At 28.6% G+C, this 22,510-nt stretch overlaps 1 protein-coding gene across 1 annotated transcript in view; it reads right to left on the bottom strand.

Moving 5' to 3' along the window:
• LOC129961010 (pikachurin-like) overlaps positions 1-22,510 on the bottom strand; it is a 214,304-nt gene that overhangs the window by 84,572 nt on the left and 107,222 nt on the right. The window contains exon 3 of the mRNA XM_056074801.1: positions 13,496-14,002. Within this exon, the coding sequence (XP_055930776.1) occupies positions 13,496-14,002 (507 nt within the window). The remainder of the gene's footprint in view (positions 1-13,495; positions 14,003-22,510) is intronic.

Below are 22,510 nucleotides of genomic sequence, written 5' to 3'. Positions count from 1 at the left end.
CAGAATTATAGAGAATTATAGGTTGAAATCCTATTTCATAAATATCCGCTGGATTTTCTGTTACTAATCCCATATCGAAAATCGCCCCATAGTCCCCAATGAATGCTTCCTAGTCCCATATCGACTAGAAAGCATTCAAGGTGCGGCACTAAATATATTGATAGCAAATGGCTGGCCCACACTTACCTCCCGCGGTGTCGGACAAGCAATTAGTGATATTCTTAATAGGAAACACATTTCGCTGCTGTAAAAAGCAGGTAATAGGCTTGAATTACACTGATAATTCACATATATCACCGAGAACGCATTTCTGATGACTACGCGGTATAAGATAAACAATTAACGGCAATAATTTGATCTATGCACATAATTTAAAGTCGGGTCAAATTTCTTCTGGTGGTTTGACGTGGAAGTTCGGTGAGCTTGGAATGCCGGCTCAGATGACGCCCTTGTCATCTAACCAAGGTTTAAAATAACGAGATCGGTCTCATAATAACTCTTGAGTTGCTTCAAAATTTGATGTTAACATAAACAAACTAAATTGACCTCCTCTTATGCCTTCGGGCATGATCATTATTTAAAACAGAAATTTAATTATTTGCAGTTCGAATAAGTTCACTGACTGCTATACATGATATGAAATATGTAAAACGGGGATTTAAATCATTTTATGGATCTCATTCGGGTTTTGAAAAAGATTATAAAGCAAAATTCAAGCTTATAAAAATAATTTTTCTTCTCATAATATAAATTAAAAACTATTATACAATTTCCTAATTCAGTGTACTTTATTTAGTTTAGATGTAACAACGTCCCGTTTTGAAGGCTAATTTTAAATTTAAACCTTACTTATAATTTTAAATCACAGTCGAGTGAAACTCAAATTACATTCAAGGAATTATTCTTAAAAACAGCTGTAGTAAATGAAACTGAAAATTCTGTGTTACGTAAGTTCACTGAGTTTGAAGGAAAAGAAAAAAAAAAGTTAAGAACACTCTTTATTAAATTTAGTCTCAAATGGCTTAAATATTCTTTGAAACTGCAATAAATTAAATTTTCATTTACCCCAAAATAAAAACTAAATGGAGTGCGAGCATCGAAGAGGTAAGCATCCCTTCGCATTTTTCCATTCACGTCAAAGGCAATGTTTTCACCATTATTTGATTTAAAAATTCAAAAAATCCAAAAGCTGTTAATTAGTTCTTTCCTTCCTCAAATCTGTTCAATTAAAGAGTTTTACATTTTTATATTCTTTGACTATGTTATATAAGAAAACAATTGACTAGCTTTTGTAGAAAAATTTAGTAGGTGAAGAAAGGTAAACAAACAGTAAAAAAGATATTGCTATATTAGTAGGAAGTTTTATAAAGACTGTTATTTAATAATTTTAAGTAGTTTGTTTATAAAGAACTTATTGAATTCTTTCGCAGAAGATATTACATAGCGTTTGTATTTTCTTTGCTACTAATTGTTGCTTTTTGCGCAGAAAGCTATTTTTACATCAATTTAAGCGTGTAGTTTAATAATGAATAAAATAGCGTAATGTTGAATGAATTTAAGCGTGCTTTTTTCCTTTTTAATTTTCAAAGTGAAATTCTTGTTGAAAAATGTTTCGTTATTTATAAATAAGGAATGAAACACACAATGAGACAAATTCTATCTTGTCTTTTGCTTTGTTTTTAATACTGTGTAACGGTAAAGCACTAGCAGAAATTTTCATGAACTATTAATTGTCTTAAGCAATAAATAAAATACTTATTCGGTTCACTTATTCGAAAAGATATTTTTTCATTGGAAATCTCAGTTAACTCTTATTTTTATCAATACAGATCATACAAATTTAACATGAATAAAAGTTTCTTTTTGAACATAAAATGGACTGCAATAGTGTTCTGGCTTTCCTGGGTCAGTGGGTCATCAGCTTAAATTGACACAATTTAATCAGCATTATTTATTGCATGAATGTAAAACACACATCTTTTTAAAATTAAGAATAATTTTATGATGAATTACATGAAATTAAATATTTATAAGTATAAAAATAAATTTCAATCCTTATAGATAATTATTTATTGTCTCATTTATATTATTTCATAGATAGTTTCAAATTTCATAGAAATATGTGATGATGAAACTAAGAGAAACTGAAGAAAATGCAGATGAAAACTTTATAAGATATTAGGGTAGGTAAATTAATAAAGTAGACTTTTTTAACGTCTTTCTTTTTTCTCTGAATTAAAATTTTTTCAATCGAATTGCAGATGCATACCTATCAAAATTTAATGTAATGGATTAAATTGTAATTATAGTACAATTTTCTTTAATTTGTCTTATTTCATGTTTATAAAAGAGAAATTTTAATCGATTCTTCTCTCATTTCCTTACGTCCTATAGTTTCGAGATTATACCCATTTTTGTGCTTTGAATGACAATTTATTTGTTAAATATTTCCAATATATAATTCTGAAATAGACGGTTAATTAAATTTAATTTTGATTCTACATCTTTGCCGCCGTTTGATGCTGGATTTGAGAAATTCTTGTTTTAGACATTCTTAATCTTTAATAATGCTTAATAATTCATTGTTAGAAGGAATGATAAGAGATAAAAATGAATTGAATAAGAGATTAAAAATGTAGAAAATGATTAAAATTAAAAATAATTAAATGATTTTACTTTTTATGCACTAATAAAATGTGTTTTAAAAAACTAATTTTATTAAATTTATTGGTCTAGTGGAAAAGCAAATCTAGTGGAATATCTAGTTTGAATCTAGTGGAAAAGCAAACTTCTATAATAAGAATAAATTTAATTTTGATTCTACATCTTTGCCGCCGTTTGATGCTGGATATGAGAAATTCTTGTTTTAGACATTCTTAATCTTTAATGATGCCTAATAATTCATTGTTAGAAGGAATGATAAGAGATAAAAATGAATTGAATAAGAGATTAAAAATGTAGAAAATGATTAAAATTAAAAATAATTAAATGATTTTACTTTTTATGCACTAATAAAATGTGTTTTAAAAAACTAATTTTATTAAATTTATTGGTTGATGAATCTAGTGGAAAAGTAAACTTCTATAATAAGAATAAATTTAATTTTGATTCTACATCTTTGCCGCCGTTTGATGCTGGATATGAGAAATTCTTGTTTTAGACATTCTTAATCTTTAATGATGCCTAATAATTAATTGTTAGAAGGAATGATAAGAGATAAAAATGAATTGAATAAGAGATTAAAAATGTAGAAAATGATTAAAATTAAAAATAATTAAATGATTTTACTTTTTATGCACTAATAAAATGTGTTTTAAAAAACTAATTTTATTAAATTTATTGGTCTAGTGGAAAAGCAAATCTAGTGGAATATCTAGTTTGAATCTAGTGGAAAAGCAAACTTCTATAATAAGAATAAATTTAATTTTGATTCTACATCTTTGCCGCCGTTTGATGCTGGATATGAGAAATTCTTGTTTTAGACATTCTTAATCTTTAATGATGCCTAATAATTCATTGTTAGAAGGAATGATAAGAGATAAAAATGAATTGAATAAGAGATTAAAAATGTAGAAAATGATTAAAATTAAAAATAATTAAATGATTTTACTTTTTATGCACTAATAAAATGTGTTTTAAAAAACTAATTTTATTAAATTTATTGGTCTAGTGGAAAAGCAAATCTAGTGGAATATCTAGTTTGAATCTAGTGGAAAAGCAAACTTCTATAATAAGAATAAATTTAATTTTGATTCTACATCTTTGCCGCCGTTTGATGCTGGATATGAGAAATTCTTGTTTTAGACATTCTTAATCTTTAATGATGCCTAATAATTCATTGTTAGAAGGAATGATAAGAGATAAAAATGAATTGAATAAGAGATTAAAAATGTAGAAAATGATTAAAATTAAAAATAATTAAATGATTTTACTTTTTATGCACTAATAAAATGTGTTTTAAAAAACTAATTTTATTAAATTTATTGGTTGATGAATCTAGTGGAAAAGTAAACTTCTATAATAAGAATAAATTTAATTTTGATTCTACATCTTTGCCGCCGTTTGATGCTGGATATGAGAAATTCTTGTTTTAGACATTCTTAATCTTTAATGATGCCTAATAATTCATTGTTAGAAGGAATGATAAGAGATAAAAATGAATTGAATAAGAGATTAAAAATGTAGAAAATGATTAAAATTAAAAATAATTAAATGATTTTACTTTTTATGCACTAATAAAATGTGTTTTAAAAAACTAATTTTATTAAATTTATTGGTTGATGAATCTAGTGGAAAAGTAAACTTCTATAATAAGAATAAATTTAATTTTGATTCTACATCTTTGCCGCCGTTTGATGCTGGATATGAGAAATTCTTGTTTTAGACATTCTTAATCTTTAATGATGCCTAATAATTAATTGTTAGAAGGAATGATAAGAGATAAAAATGAATTCAATAAGAGATTAAAAATGTAGAAAATGATTAATATTAAAAATAATTAAATGATTTTGCTTTTATGCACTTAAATGTGTTTTAAAAGCTAATTTGATTAAATTTATTTGTTGATGAATCTAGTAGAAAAGAAAACTTCTATAGTAAGAGCTTGATGCATTTAATAAAATCTCAGACTTCTTAGATTTTCCAGTTGTTTGTAATAATTATATTCCAAGAATTTTCTTCAATTCTAGGAAAAACCATAGAGTGAAACAAAAAAGCTTTTACTGTATTGATTATATTTACTCAAACCATATGAAACCCTGGAGACTTAGAAATCATCGAAAGGAATCCTTGAGTTCAAAGATTTAATGGATGTACTCAAATGTAATGAAGAAATAGTGAGAGAATATATCATATTCCGATAGGTATTTTCAGAAATTATAAAGCAGATATTTTCAATTTTTTGAAAATTTCTTATTTTTAATAGAAATTCGTCTTTTAATATAAAATTTATTAAGTATTATGAAAATTTCCATTTCAATAATTCCTTTGCCGTTGCATGAAATGTAATTGATTAATAGAATTAATTCGTGCTGATGATTCAATGGCCATTCATATTGAATCAATTGATATTAAATCATTCATGTTGTATAGTGGCACGATACAGTCAAATTGATACACATTAAATGTATCACATCAAACTAATTTTACGATAATTTGGGTTTCCTTTGTTAGTTATCTGTAATAATACACCGTATTACAATGTCAGAAGACAATGCAAGTTTGATGTTAGATCACTTGCGTATTTATATTTGCCAATTGACATTACGTGAATAGACTCCATTGAAATTTTTGCTGCTTTGAAACCCCTTTTATTTAATTGCACTTGTTTTAAGATTACAATTTACTATAATATTTCATTTGGTAATTAATTTTTGAATTACAACTTTATATATTAGAAATTTGAAATTTTATATACTTACTAATTCTAGATGATTATACATTGCTTTAATATTATATTCATTTAGATTGATTAAATTGATTCATATATCATTTTGATGCCTCATTAATGACGCTATCTAATAATGAAAATCATCAAAAATCAAAAAATGAAACAAATCTCAAGATTGATGCATAAAAAAAAAAAAAAAAATTAATACACGCACACACATGCGCGCGCACACACACACATGCGCGCGCACACACACTTCCAGTTTATATATTAGGATTAATTTATTTATTACTTTCTTTAAACTTTAGGTAAAAAATTTTTTAAAAAAATCATGTATATGACCTCTATTAGGTGACAGGAATATTTAAATTAAAGTAATGTTGCATGCGGATTATATTGTATTACAGGATTACTTCACTGACTGGATTTCATTGTTATTTCAGTAGCGACAGTTTTTTTTAATTGTTAATTCAAAAATTATTGTTGTAAACTTAACTATAAAAATGAAGAAAACAAGCGCAATTATAGTTTCATCAGTAAGAGAATTACACAATTAAATTAATACCGTTGACTAAAATATAAGTACATTATCTTATTTGTAAATTGAAAGAAATTGCTTTTTATATTTAACACAAAAATTTATATCCAGATAATTCGATAAAAGGCTATTCGACAATTTTAAGATGCATGTTAAATCCGTCGGGGTCAAATTTTCTCCCGCTGGTGTGAAACAGAAGTTTGGAGATGGTGTGTCAGCTCAGATGTTGTCTTCTGCATCTGACCACGGTTCACAATACAAGGATATCCCTACTGAGCCCTACCGCTACTACCAAGAGTAGCCCTACTAAGGCTTTAAAACGGAATGTTAATATAACTAAGCCAAACTAATCAACAATTTTAATTATATATAAACATAAAAGGCTTTCAAACCATGGAAAGAAGTAAATAATCAATATGTGTTCATTCGATTGTCCTGAAAAATGTTTCCTTAATAAAAAAATTCTTACGAATTTAATGAAAATAGTTTTTAAAAACATACTTTTATTGTACTAAAAACTAGAATTTTCATTTTAATTGTTTTCTTCTTCTTAGTGTTTAATTTATAATTCATAATTATGGAATCATGAAATCATTTCTTTCTCAAATTCAAGCGAAAAGGATAAAATTAATCTTATAATTATACTCTGACAATATTAAAATAATGTATTGCCATCAGAAGCACAGAAGTGTTCAAAGTTTCCGGTTCCATAACTCCAGTACATCAGAAAATGAAGGAAAAAATCTATTACAAAATTCTATCTTTAAAAAATGAAACATGCGAAAAAAAAGTTTCCCTTAAATTAAATTATCTTGTGAATTTATCGGCATCTTTTTTTTTTTTTTTTCTAAATTGATCAGAGACATCAGACTGTAGTGTTGTATTCATTTTAAATTCATTTATTCTCATTGACGTTAAATTAAATAAAAATGTATGTAAAATGATGTGATTATTTAATTCTAAGGCTGTTCAATAAAAATTAAAATCTAAATTTTGCGCTTAAGAGCTCCAAACTCTAAATCTCTTTAAAATTTTCCACAGGTCAATGTTAATTATTTTTTAATTGAAAATAATTAATCATTATTAGCTTCATTAAATCACTAGTTCTTAGTCAAAGATTTATTATCACAGAAACATAGCAGTATTCTCTTAGCTCATTGTCCCAAAGATCGGATAAAATAAGAGTTTTATCAAAGTCGGTCAGAGGGTAAAACTGCGTTCAACATTTCGTGACCTAAGTGGCTTCAGGCAGGACCTCGGGAAATAAGGATCTGGAAACTTGAGCTGCCTGTTTAAAAATAGTTCTAATCATCCGACAAATACAGAGTTAGATGTTCAGATTTAAAGCTCAGATAAAATAACGTTCAGTTCCCAAAAATAACAATTTCCAGTGAAACAAGCTAATGATTTTCCCCGAGAAGGTAAAAAGAAAGAGGCTCTTTCTAAATATATTTTCCTCCTAGAAGCTCGTATTAATGCAATTTAATACAAAGCTAAAAATCGTATTTTCTTAGAATTCTAGTTTAAGTAGAAAATTCTTACTTCTATAGAATACTATATCAGAAAGAAGCTAAGGAGAAAGAATTTTCGAGGATTGCGCTTGATCAATTAAAAAAATAACCTAAGATTTCGAAAATACAATAATTAAATGTTTAATCTTAGGGCTGAACAGTTTCATTTACAGAAAATTAATGTTAAAGGTTTCATTAATGAACAATTCTTTTACAGAACATTGTTGTTAAAGGTTTCATTAATGAACAATTCTTTTACAGAACATTGTTGTTAAAGGTTTCATTAATGAACAATTCTTTTACAGAACATTATGTTTTGCAACATTAATGTACTACATTAATGGGTTTTTTTTGCATCACTGTGTGAATGGTTTCAAAAAACGACTGAAAAATGACTTATTAAATATATAGATCATTGAAATTTCTAACTTGCGGATTAAGTTATGTTTTATTTTCAATAAACACAGTCTTTTGGTTTTAAATAAACAGAAATGTCGGCATCTGGTTAAGAACTCCATTAGACATTACGCATTCCAAATAGAGCAAGAAATTTGTAAAGATAATTTAATCTTGCACAGTTACTCTATTAGTTCAATTAAAAAGGCGTTTGTCCGAATTACCAATCTTTAGATTTCTAACTTGTTGCTTAAATTATGAAGTATTTAAAAAAATGCTGCCTTTTGCTTTTTAAATAACAGAAATGTTAACTACGCGTTACGGTATTCCAAATCGAACATTTAAAAAATTCCTTTAATCATGCCCAATTACACTATTGGTTCAATAAAATGTGCATTTGTCCCAATTGTCAAGATTTAAATAACAAAGAAATGTATTAGAGATGATTACGTGAACTAAATTAATTTGTAAATGTTAAATCAAATAAACAAAATAAACAAAAAACAGTCAGATAATTACTCTGATTTCTTTAAATAATATGCTGTATTTCACTTAAATTAGAATTTTATTTAAAAAAAAAACACGATTTCAGCTGGTAATTGGTTATTTAGCTGCTATTTGTTACACGTATAACAGATTATCTATTAATATTTTTCATTAAAAAACTGCAAAATGCAAAATCGATTTTTAGATTAATCTTTTTTAATGCCTTGAGAAGTTCTGCTCCTTAATCTGATAAATTCTTATAGACACTGTTTTTCTTTGCTCAAAGCATCTGAAGGAATATCCGTCTTGGAATGAAAATAAAATCTAATTTGAATAAACTGAAACTATAAATTGCACTCAGCTAATCTAAATAGAAATCCATTATCTTTATGCATGGCAATTTGCGCCAAAAGAGTTTATAAATTAATTAAAAGGTAATTAATATTATGGATTCATTTGTCTTATCATTTCTCTTGAAAATGTGTCGAACGGAATCGCTTTCACTTGTTCTGCTTTAAGAATTTCGAAGGTAGGCGCCAAAAGAAGGAAATTTATTGTGAAGATGAATTGCTCCTCGTTTTAGAATGAGTTTTCGAGACATCGAAGCAATGCTTTTAAATATTATGATATTTTCTTTTCTCCTCGGGCGATTTGATTAAGTGATTCGAAAACTGGCGGAAAAGATCTATTGTTTGTTTATTAAGAAGCGTCAAGCTATTGAATAATCATAATCATAATATTTCTGAAACCTTTCAGTTTATTAGGAATTTATTACGACCAACTCACTAAAACGTTTTAGATTATTTATAACAATAATATTAACCCTAGAATGCATGACTTTTTTTTTCGAAAGAAATGTATGTGTTTCGAATAACTGTATATAATTAAGGAAAAATATATAAAAAATAATTAATTATTTTTCTCGTGAAATTAAATAATAAATAAATAAAAATCTGCCAACTGGCAATTTTACGAATTAAACTACATCCTAGTGACACAAATCACAACATAATTATTCCATAACAAAAATTAAAAGTTCCTTTTTATCAAAGTACTTTTTACAATGCAAAAAAGAAAAATATTTTGATAGTATTTTGTGTTGTTGTGACTTATGGCACTTTACTAGCCTGCTGACAGTTGTCTGTCAGCCATTTAAGCCGAGTGAGCGTCTCTTGTATTTTCAGTAGCGCCAACTAAGGCCAACAGTACGATTTAACTACTACATGCGTCACATTCGCTTGCACAACCCCTTTTTACTGGTGGACACATTCACACATCTCACGGATAGAGAGCAACCATGCCGCATCGGGATTCGAACACGGGACGCCCAGATCAAGGGGAAGACACGCTACCCCTATGCCAGTACGCCGGCTGATAGTATTTTTAATTGTAGAACTAATCATTAACAGCCATCTTGGTATTTTTCCAAGTCCGCAGTTCAAGAGTTGGTCGTAATAAATTCCTTATAAACTAAAAGGTTTCAGAAATATGATGATTATGATTATTCAATAGCTACTGCCATATATCGGTCTTTTCTTCAAATGTTTATCAAAAAGCATTTAAAAAAGAATTTCGAAACACTCATTATAGCCCTTTAGAACAATCAGGTGAAAGCGTATAAATGGAAATAAAAATATGTAGCCAAATGGCTATAAGACATACTGTAGAATTAATTCTACACCTCTGTGTTTTTTTGTAACAAATCATTGCTATCAAATTTCGAATTACTTCAGAAGTATTCATACAAAAAATTACTTTCAATGTTCCTTTTTACCTTGAGTTAATATCAAAATATAGGCCATGGTTAGTCTGCGGATCAAAAATAGTTTTTATACGTACTAACTACATAGTAGTTTATAAGCATAAAAAAAGGAAAACATAATTTCTTGTTATATTTTATTATGTTCTTTTTTTTTTTTGTCGACTAGTGAAAAAGTCTCGGGGTCGATGAACTCTGTTTTCGAACTAAAGATTTTTCATATGTGCGGGATTGAAACCCGTAAAATTTGACATCGTTAGCTAAATGCATTCCAGTTGGTGTGGTGGGGAAGTGTATTGGGGGGAGATGTCAAAGCAATCAGATACTATTCTTGTCATCTGATTGATGTTCAAAATTATGAATTTCATCCCAAAATTGCTTTAGTGCTACTTCCGAATGGAGATGTTAATATGACTAAACTAATCTAAGCATTCGTTTTATTTCTTTCTAAATGTTGCAGGTTAAACCTCCAAAAAGGACGAAAACACGGGTGCGGCATTTTTTAATGTATTATTGTAACATATTTAAGATCTTATATTATTGGGAGGGCAGAAAGTGTGTGAATTCTTTTTCGAATATAAAAAAATAATTTCTTCCTGTATATTTAGAGAGTCGTCCGATCTACAGATGATATTGACATCAGGGAGGGCTAGGCAGACAAAATTAGACCTGGGCCTACTTCAAAAATTTTATTAACTACACTCACATTATTTGAAAGATGTACGTCATAAATTTCTTTGTAGCATAACATTGCTTATTTTGTTGTTCTTGTTTCATTCAATCATGTTCCTCGATTAATCATTTTATGGCCTATTTCTTCAGACATACAGAACCATCTATCAAAGAAATCTGGTCCCATTGGGGGAGGGGGGGGGTCACCTCGTAATTGAGGATGAGAATCTTCCATACCGGAAGCTTGTGGTGGTTGGTTCTCGCAACCCTTGTGGGGTCTAGCTCCTTCCATCGTGACGGGGCGTACTTCCTTAGGGAAGGGTTGTACCGTGGCCGGTGATGGCCCTTAGGTCTCAACCACAACTCCCGCCAGTGTTGCTGTTATGGAGGTCCGGTCATTCAAGTTTTTCCGTGGCCTTCCGGCGGGTCGTAGTCAGTTTATGACCAAAAAAATCTTCAAGTTCTGTCCAGTGGAAAACTATTCCTAACACCACAGTATCACCTTTGTTTAGACTCCCTGCATATTATGTAAAACTGGTAAAATGTTTTATTGATCCACATTAGATATCAGAGAAGCTAAAAAACAAAATTTGGTTGAAAGTTATTGAAAGACAGTTTCTTTTGATCAAATGTTTATTAAAGTTTGAATGTACTATTGTAAAAAAATAGAGAGACATTAACGTTTTTTAAACATATAAATAATCCCGGGGGGGGGGGGAGGGAGAAGAAATTTCGTTTCCAAACTGACCGCTAAAAAGTGTGCTTCTCAATTTGGCTCAAAGTTGGCTTTCTTTTTTCTTTTCCTTTGTATATCTATCCGCAAGAAAAAGGAAAAAAATTCAAGGAAAAACTTTTTGAATGGTCCCGGAAGAGAGAAATGAGCGAAAAGAAAAAAAAAGTTTTTCTCGACATCGATAAGTTCGTCTATGGTTGACGATTTTAAAGAATTGTCCCAGACGCCATTATTGACATGTTCTACTCTCTGTCAAAGTAGTGAAATAAAATAAAAAGAAAATAATCTATTTAGACACGTCTATTAGAAAAAGCATTGCTGTAAGGTTACTATGTGTGCATTAAAGAGCAAATAAGAAAAGGTAAAGCAAATTGAGAACAGTTAGTGCTATCGAGTGGATCCTTAAGTCTCCTTTGTGATTTTTTTAAAAACGTTTTTTTTAGGAAAGAGAATTTTTATGGACTTTGCTTTTGTATCAGATTCGCAAAATCTCTATTAGCCTGTTGAAAAAAACAATTTAACTATTATATTGATCTAAGTTTAATTGCTTTCTAAAAAGCGATCCTATTTTTTCACACTTTTTTTCATTTAACTTGATTTGTTTAATGTTTGAAAAGCTGAAATTTTGAAATCGAATTTTGGTAAATTCTTGGTTCTGTAGAAGTCTAAAATTTTTTAATTTTCATTTTAAGTTCCTATTTTCAATGCATTTTGATCTTTTTAATATTTAATACTGAGTTATCAAATAATGCTACTTTAATTTCCATATTTTATAAAATGCAGCATGCGACAGTATTTAAGATAATGAGTTATAAAATATATTAAAGACTAAGAAGTAGAAATTAACATTTTACCAAAAATAAAACGTTCAAGCAAAATAGTAAAAGCATTAGGTACTAAAAACTGTACTATAATGAGATTAAGTCACAATAAATATCATAAAAAATAATTTTCTTGGATATTAATTAAAATTTAAAAGATATTATGAATGAGATTAAAATTACAGTTAGTTTTATCTCATTTCAATCAGTGCTTCATGCTTTTACTATTGTTCCCAAAATTTGCAGACATATTTAACGATGATACTATTTATAGGCCGACATCTATCTGTAAATTGAGTCATCCACCTTGATAAAAAATCGTGCAAAACTTTCTACAGGACTGATTGTTGGACTTTAAGCTACAAAAATTTGCAGATAATTTTCTCTTTATTGATCGGTAAAAAAAGTATTTTTTTTTTTTAATATTTTAAATTTCTAATTACAAATTAAGACAAATTCCAACGTTTTTCTTCAATAACTTCGAAGGATTTTATCAAATATAAATCTTTTTTATACCACTTTCAAATGTAAAAAATAGGTTTTTTAATGACATTAATTTCATTTCGCAGGATTTTTAAATAAATTTTTGAAAATAGTTTCAAGCATATTTCACAGCATGATTTTTTATTATGAAATAACAACGTGTATGCAGTTTACAATGATATTAAATAGATACTGCTCTCAGATTGTAAAGATATTAAACACATTTTTTGTACACGTTTTTGTTATTATAATTTGAATTATAATTTAAATATAATATAAAAATAAAGAATCGATGCTAAAGTATTTTTCATTCTAACATGTTTCAGACTAGAATTTCGTATCGCCGTTTAACACTTGCGTTCAAATTTTTTTTGTAACAAAATCGCCAAAGACATATTGTACATATCGACAGACAATTTATCGCAGAACTAAAAATGATGCTCGTGATCTGTCGACTAAGAATATTTGCCGGAACTCAGTTTACATAAACTCAGTTTTAGGTAGAAAATTAATTCATTTTGAATATATATATATATTTTTATTTCTATAAGGTACATGTCAATACATCGATACTTTGTATGACCTCGCAGAGAGTTATAGTGGACTGTTTCGAATCGCGCATCTGTGAATCTTTTGCCAGCGCAAAGGGTTACTTTTTTATATCAAAAAGTTTAGCTCAACACCATGAATAAACAATAGAAACTTACCTTGCTCACAAAATGTTCCTCCGAAACCCAGCGGGCACTTACATCGCACTGTTTGTTTTGATGTTCCATCAAGTACACAATTTCCCCCATGCTCGCATTGCAATTCAGAGCAGGTGTGAAAAACTTGATGCACAGATGGTGTCGACACAGCAATAGTGTTCAATGGTTGAAAGACATCACCATGACTGACAGTCTTTGGAATCACATGTTCCTGTGGGTGAACATTGAAGGAATTGAGTGAGCGACTAGCAGAGTTCTCATGAAGATGCTCGTAAGAGACGGGTCGATGGTGTGTCCTTCTCTTAAATTCCTTGTCTAGAGTTTCAAAATTGATTTCAACACCATCTTTCTGATGATAGGCACGACTTTCAGGACTTCCGTCATTCAGCGTATGTAAAGAAGGCATAGAATCTATGTCTTCTGAATTAAAAAAATCTTCGGATGAAGTCATATTCTCCATCCAGAGAGATGCATTTCCCCAGTCTCTCTCTCGTAACTTGGAGTTTTCTGAAAGGAAATAAAAAAGGATTTCAACATAATTTTATCTCAATTCTTTTGAGCTCAGCCATTAAGAGGCCAAATTTGATACTGAACTGAAGGGCTCAAAAGCCAATCAGTGTAAGTCGTTAAACCTTAATCCTATGTTAGTCACACTCACTGGTTAGATTTAAGATAACGGTACGGTTTCGTCGCCAGTTTTCCGGAAAATTCGCCAATGGCTAGAGTGATCGCCAAGTGGACGTTGGATACTAGATAAAAACAATGTTTCATTTCAGAATCATTTAATTTTCACTTTGTAGGACTCAAAATCTATGGAATGCCACATTTAATGAGCTATTGAAAAACTTATCATACCATAATATATATCTATTAGATATTGCAATTGACAGAAATTAAAAATGAGATAAACGTCGCTTTTTTTAATTAGTGGACAAAAGTAACAGTTTTTGCAGCAATTTCTGTCATTACAATTTAAAGATAGCACATTGGCTACTTGATAATTGAAAATTTGAACAATGACAAGGAACTTTAGATATGCATGTCATTTGCAGAAAGAATTGATTTACGTTGATTGACTTCTGACTTTTGTTATAAACAATTATAAAGTATCCTTCAGATCGCCGAAAAATAATTTATATATCATCGGAAGGTGACATTTTTTATAACAATATCATGCTTTCAATTTTAATTTTAATTTTAGCATGGGAAGAATGAAGTGTTATCATAATGATTTGTGTTTCAATAAGACTTATGACGCGTTATTAGCTTGATTTTCTACATATAAAATTTATTTTTCAATTTCTCTAAACGTTTGAATCGATGTTGATTAATCCGTCAGCGACATCTGAAAAAACAGCAGAAGCACCTGAAAAATGTTTGATTTCGTCACTAGAGAAGTAGGTACATAATGCCTTACATGATAACTTTGAGCGAGAACTGATCCAAATTTATTTGTCACTTAGATGAAAACCAAAGTTCTATAGCTTCCAACTGCAGTGGATAATTTCTTATTAAAATGTAAATGGTCAAGCATTTTTCGAATAATGCTGTTTTAATGCGCTAAAGACGAATAAAATAATACCATCACATTTCATATTAAACCCATAAGAAATAAGTAGCAGTATTCTATATCTTTAGAACTCTCACGAATTTTATCATAATGCTATTCAGATTTCTAAATCTTATTAATGGATATGTGTATTTTGATATTGATAGCTTTTTCAAATTTTAGATTAAGAAGGTATAATAGCATTAATAAAAATATTTTGAATAAATTTAAAACAGCAAATTACTCATTTTCTCTTTAACTGTGTCTAAACTAATTTCATATACATACTCATAAAATTGTATGAGAAAATAAATATATCTCCCTCTCTCAATTTTTAATTTTTGTTGATATAATAAGAGTTTATTGCGTGAATAGAGTTCTCCCAGATTATTATGGGAACCGAAATCTGAATGACAAAATTAAAGAGACTGTCTCATCTTCTCGATTTCTGACGAAAACAAGAAGTTAATATATGTATAGATTTCCTCTATATAAACATAACAGCCAATATGAAAATAGGATATCATCTTGGAGTTGAGGAAGTGTCCTTCTGCTAAAATATTTCAATGCGGGAGAAAAATATTTTTTAATACAAATATTTTCGCAAAACCTTTATTAAAAACACGAGGAGAATTTTTGATCAGCTAAGAGTAGCGAAACCCGTCTTGCATACTAAAATACATTTTAAATCGAAACACGAAAGTCGTATTCACTCATGAAAACGAATAAGCACTTAGCATTGTTTCTTTAAATAGTTTCCATTTCCTAGGCATGCGCAAAATGAGTATATGTGACTCCAATTAGTTTTCGAACTGCCATAGTTTCTTATTTTCTAGGAAATTTGAAAACAATTCCAATATTTTTTTAATTTCGTGGAAGTTTGAATAAAGCACATTTTTTTCCAAATTTTGAGTTATGCCACATATAAATTTATGTTCAGAATAAAAAAATTTTTTAACTAAATGATAACTTTTACTGTAATAAAAATAAATATTTTTGTTAGTTTTATATGAGTAACATATTTCAAATTATGGATTTATTAGCAGAAATTAGTCTTGTTAAGGCAAATCATTCTGAATTTTCCAACTTAAATGTGTTAAGTGGTGATAATTAAAGTATAAGTGTTTAGAACTCAGTTACAAAGAAATTACTAGGACAAACGCAACGACATTTCTTAAACACACTATTCAGAAAATAGAAAATCGTTATATATATATATATATATATATATATATATAAAGACAAAAATGGCAATGAATGTGGACTGTAAAATAAGCATAAAAAAGACTAAATAAAAAGCATTTTACATGACTGACTAACAGTCAAAGGATATTTTAACACAAAAATGAATTTTGAACAGCTTCATTATATTTTTAACGTTTAACGCTTTTTTTATACGTTTGCACTTTATTTGTTGGCTATACAATTTTCGAGGTTATTTTTTACATCTTTATTGATTTTATTTCGTAATTTAAATGGAAAATATGCTTACAATGCTTCCTTTGAACGCTTCGCAACATGAAAAATGACACTAATGATTCTAGAATGCATCATGTTTCGATTGATCAATCTGATATGTGATATTGTATAAACCTCAAGAGCAACAAAAAAATTTTATTTCTATAACTCGAGCATTTATTATCACATCTTCATAAAACTGATATCGATGAAAATACCTTAAAGAAACAAGTTTTAGATAGACAAACTAATTAACAGTGTTAAACAATATAGTTAATTAATTAATATCTTGAAATTTTCTCAAAACGCCTACGATTTTTTTTTTGCCCAGTCAATTGGTCACCATGAAATAAATCTTCAAAAATTCATTCATGAATAAATCTTCAATCATCAAATAAATCGAATGCAGAATTTGATGAAAATTCCGAAAGTTGTAAGGTTTTGAAAAATGGCGCGTCCAATATTAAATGAATTATAAAAACTATTGACGATTCTCAGTTTTTTAAGCTCATAAGTGAGCATAATTTAAAATGAGTCCAAAAAACAAAACAAAAAAATTAACATTTCTTTTAATTTTTAAACACTTGTGAGGAAAAAGTGAATTATAACATAACAAAATTTTTACATGAGAGTAAAGCTGAGATGTTAAAACATCTGAATCCTAAAGATTATTTGCATATTTGTAATAGTTGTTGAAATATTAAAATAAAAACTAACTACAAAATTCACACTATCGAACAGAAACGCCTTGACACCCTTATTTGTTGAGGGCATGAACATTATTTCTAATAGTTTCTACCCATCTATTCGCCGAGATGCATGAGTTTTAGTTCATCATTTTAAAATTAGCATCATTTTAATTCATCATTTTTTTTTCATCGTTTTAATTCATTATTAAGAATTTCTTCATTCATCATTTTAAAATAGCCTTTGGAAGATTTCCAGATCAGGTAATTTTAATATAAAAAGAATGTTCGTTTTAATAAAATAAATAGTTTTATTTAATTAGTTGATATAAAAGTTGTTGAACCTTAAGTAGAATTTCTCATTAGAGGAATGAATAATTATGCTGATGGATTGCTGTTTTTAAGAAATAATTTATATTTTATTATTTTTCTTTTTCTATTAAGATTCAATTATCAATGACTGGTTGAGCGCATATTTATGGATTTTTAAATAAAATTTAACCATCATTCCTATAAATGAAACAATCATTCAAAAATCATTCCTATAAATCAACATAAGGATTTTACATAAGGATTATAAATACTGCCTTATTTATAAATAAAAATCAGAGATAGTTACAGATTTTTGCTTTTCATATTGAAAAAAAAATATTTTTTAGGGTATTAAAGAGATTGTTTGATTATGTTTATTTACGATACTCTATTGCTTAGAATTACTGTCTTATCTGTTCTTCAAATATGATTTTATATTTTCCCTAAAATATACAAATTAAGGGGTTCTAATTTAAAGAAATTTAATCATTTTATCTAAGTTAAATAGTGATCAACCAAATATGATAAGGTTAGAAATCAATAAAATGTATCATCACTTTTTCTATAGCAGCAATAAGTGCCAATGTTTGAACTGGGGCACATTTGTAAGTAGCTTTATTTTAGAAATTTGGATACAGATATGGTGTCCATGAAATCCAGTATTGACTAACTAATTGTTAAATAATAAATATTGTTTGTGACGCGAATTTTTTTATCCCTCTCTTAAGGCCCTCATTCTGCTATGTATTATTAAGGAATCCCTTGTTTTACATTACTAAAAAATTGCCTTTATTCATTCATATTAATTAGCAATATGGTTAGTAATAGCAATATAGCGTCATTCTCATTCAAATTAGACAAAAATAATCACTTGCTCTCATCACGTAACATAACTATCACTAAAATAAAATACAGAAAAAAAAATCAAAATTTCTAGCCTAAGCGCAAAAGAACATTGAAAAACAAACAAAACTCGATGATACGTCCGTATTTCATGTCTGATACAAACTTGCTAACTGCGTGCTTTCTTTAGTATTTTGTATACTACAAAATAGTAATAAACACAACAACAATAATTCTATTAAAATAAAGAAAAATGCGAATTCCAAGGATAAATTGTTTCACCGTCATAAATATTTGCCTAAAGCAGGGTTCACACAAGGTCAACTATTGCGCACAATAGAAGGCCAAGCCTACTTCAGGAAGATCAAGTGACAGCAATTGGGTAATGACAAATTGTTGTTCCAATGAGACAATCATTTGCCATTGTGACGTTCCTGACGTAGGCGTGGCCTTCCATTACACGCAATAGTTACCATCATGTGAACGCTGCCTTATGCAGTTATTTCAACCAGATAGCGTCAAAAAAAGTTTCATTTGGAAATTATCTTTTTTCTGTAATTTTAAATTCTAAACTTATATATTTTATTGATCTGATTAAAATATTGTTGAAAATTGTTTAAAACCAATTGTGCAATATCCTAATAAAAAAAAAGTACTTCTCAGCTTAATAAATTTTCTCTCTGATTAACAATCGCTTCTTCACGAATAGAAAATTTCCTCCTTTAAATAAAGCGTAATAAATTCATTGGCTCAAAAAGCCATTTTGGGAATTAGTTTCTTACCATTGAAGCAAAATTCCACTTATAAACATTGAATCCATTGCATTTAATTCGCAATAAAATTTTTGGGGCGTTGCTGAAATATCTAAGGCGGGATCAGACGACTCTAAAATATTTTGAAAAGTAATGAAATGCTTAAATTTTCAATAAAAATTATATATTAGTGGGGATTTGGAAATGAATGTTCATGTTTGCGATCAGTCTGAATCATGTTTGGTTAATTTATCGAAATCTCTGTGAAATAAAATGTAAGAAAAGCTCTTTAGTTTCTCTCTCTGCTCTTTCTCAGAAGTTTCTTTAATATATAGCCATTAGTGAGCTGACTATTTTCAAGTGGGATTTTAAGCAAACAGAATTAATTATATCTCAAGAAATACTGTTGGGTTTAGAATGAAACTTGATGTACATACAGAAAAAGGCATATAAACCAAAGCCCTAAAAAAGTCGCGCCTTCGATTAAGGCACAATTCAAAGATAGTAATTAAATTGATTAATCCATTTTTCGAGCAAATAAACCTGTTATAGTTATATAAGTGTCGCATTTTTTTTTTGTTGAGGGCTGTACCATCCTTTAACTCTGTTAAATTATCCGCATTTGTGAAGCACACCGACTTTTTTAATTGAGCTCATAGCCTGCAAGCACAAGGATAGGGATTAGACAAACAAAACTTGCGTCACGTTTTCACAACTATTCTTACAAAAAGTAAATTGTAAATACTAAAAAAACAAACAAAATTGTTTAAAAATATTTATGTGTTAAATGTTCACTTGGTGGTGAGATTCAACTACAAACACTCTAGTGTCAGAAATTATGTTAAGTACCGAAATGCACTAGGAATAAGGCCACGACATGTAGTAAATTGCAACAAACGAATCAGTGCTGTGATAACGAAAAGTGTACATAAGCTCACTTCTTCGATAGCAACAAAAAAAAACCTTTGTTAATAGTAAGAAATAATGTACATTTTTATTTCTTTGTGTGTATATGTTTGTGATTGCAATAAATTTAAATGATTTAAAAATGTTAACTATGATCATACATTAACATATGATCAATAAAGCAAAACGTGCCTTTATTTAATTTTTGTACATGCATTAAAATATCGCCCAAAGCGCCATTTTTGATCCTGGTTGAGAAAATTTGAACTTTTTCCATTAACTAATTTCCAATAGTTTAAATATTGTGTACACGAGATGGCATTGTATTTGATCCAACACTTGCTTTATAAATGAACTCTAAACACTTATAGTTTAATTATGATCTCCTTGTATGATAAAATCAATGCTGTTAGAATATTAAAGCTTCAACTCCCTTAAAAATGCCTTTTACTACCTAAGAAATGCCATTGGAATTGATTAGCAGAAACTCACACGATTTAAGCATTAAAGATATTAGAAAAGTTCTAAAAAATTGAAGCTAAATAGCTAAAATGTGCAAGTTCTATGCAAATAAGTCCCATTTCGAAGGTTCGTTGAGACAAGTTTTAAAAAAACACACATTGTTTTTCTTTTTCGTTAATGCTAACTTTAATTTTTTCTTTGAATATTTTTCTTAAGTCATTCTCAGAAGCATAAGAGCTATTTAACTCCCTAGCTTTTAATCCTCTTATTTTTCTTATTAGCGCCTCGAGAATATTTTAAACCATTTTTTATAAGCTTTGAAATATTTCGAAGAGTAGTTGGAAAATATCCATGAGAAAAAAGGTCTATTAAATTAAACTGCTTAACTAGAAGATAAGTAAGAAGATGATATTGCTCGCCAGCTTTTTTTAATGAAAACTAATTCGTAATTTAATTTAGCAGCTTGTCCATCGTTTCATACAGCGAATTAAATTACCATTTATAATGAATTTTCTTGATTGAAAAAAGATGTGACGAAGTTTATAATTTTTATCATGAATACGTGATACATTTAAGATATTTTTATTCCGTGACATTTAGATATTTCCCGATATTTAAGACAAGTTAGTGACAAGTTTGAGCCTATAGTTCTTAACCAATGTTATTTGAGAATGAATGAATTGCTAGCTTGGACAGTTTTTTTAATTACATACGCCTCACTTTATTTCAGGTAGACAATCTATCCCCATTTATTGATGATTAGCCATAGCCTGAACTTATCAATTCATTCCTATAAAACTTCTGTTTCAAACGCAATCGATATGCTCCAGAATCGTTTTGTGCAACAGAAGATATCACGGTGTCTTAACAATGAGCCCTTGACGTATCACACCGTTACATCAAAATATCTTAGCACATGAAATTTCGATGTAATAAGTGAGACTTATGGTATTTTGTGAAAACCTAAAACAATCACATATCACATTCAATAATATTAGAGACGGTATAACAACCTATACAGATATTTTTCATCAAGATGCTTTAACGTAAAATATTTTTACACAACAGTAATGATATGGACTAGGTTAGATACGATAAAGAAAAGGTATTACAGCCATAAATACGGGAAAATCTGATTTATTGATTTATTGGATAATATTAAAATATTCTTTGTTTGGATATATTTGCATCTATAACTAATGAACTGAATGAAACCAAATTTCGCATATGAATAGTGAAAGTTATGGAAAGAAAGATTACCTTAATGCAACATCTTGTACCCGGATATTGCGTTAACGGAATAACAATATATGTAAAAATGTATTATTAACGTATTATAACAATAATAATCACAATACAGTTCCATTATAATGGAACTGTATTGAAAATGTTGCATGTGGGCCAGAAGATCCTAATTTTAACGAATTATGGATTTTTTTTCTGTGATATTCATTATACATATTATCCATTTTTATATGGACATTTTTCATTAGTCGAACAATAATAAAATTTTGCATATTTGATCTTCTTTGCGTTTATTATAATTATTTATCTAATTACTCCAAAAATGACAGCTCCAAAATTTCTTTTCTTAGTGACCTTTTCTCCCCACCCCCTTTTTTTTGCAAAACTTATTTTCCTACGCTGTCATTCCGTTCAACAATTTTATCTGCAGATGTCTCCTAATAGGAAAAGTTATTTAATGGCCACTCTACACATTGAAACTGAATGAAACTTTTACGATGCATTATAATTACAAAATTGATGACATTTTAATGACTCATTTTCGCTGCTAATAAAGCCTTACAATTGATTAGATGTAAGGTGAAAGTTAAAATAAATGAAATTAAATCCAGCTCTTTAAGCGAATTGTTGAGTCAAAGAATAAATGAATAATAAAAATGATACGATTACTTGATAATGAAAATGCAAAGGGAAATTACCATGCCTTTGTAAATTCAATGCCGTAATTACTAATTCAACAACGACATATTCCAATAATCTATGAAAAATATCATAAATCCTAGTACAAAGCATTTCAGATGAT

The sequence above is a fragment of the Argiope bruennichi genome, chromosome X2, assembly GCF_947563725.1.
Source record: "Argiope bruennichi chromosome X2, qqArgBrue1.1, whole genome shotgun sequence".
Lineage (NCBI taxonomy): Eukaryota > Metazoa > Arthropoda > Arachnida > Araneae > Araneidae > Argiope > Argiope bruennichi.
Note: the sequence above shows the minus strand (reverse complement) of the source record. Positions and strands in the feature narration are given on the sequence as shown.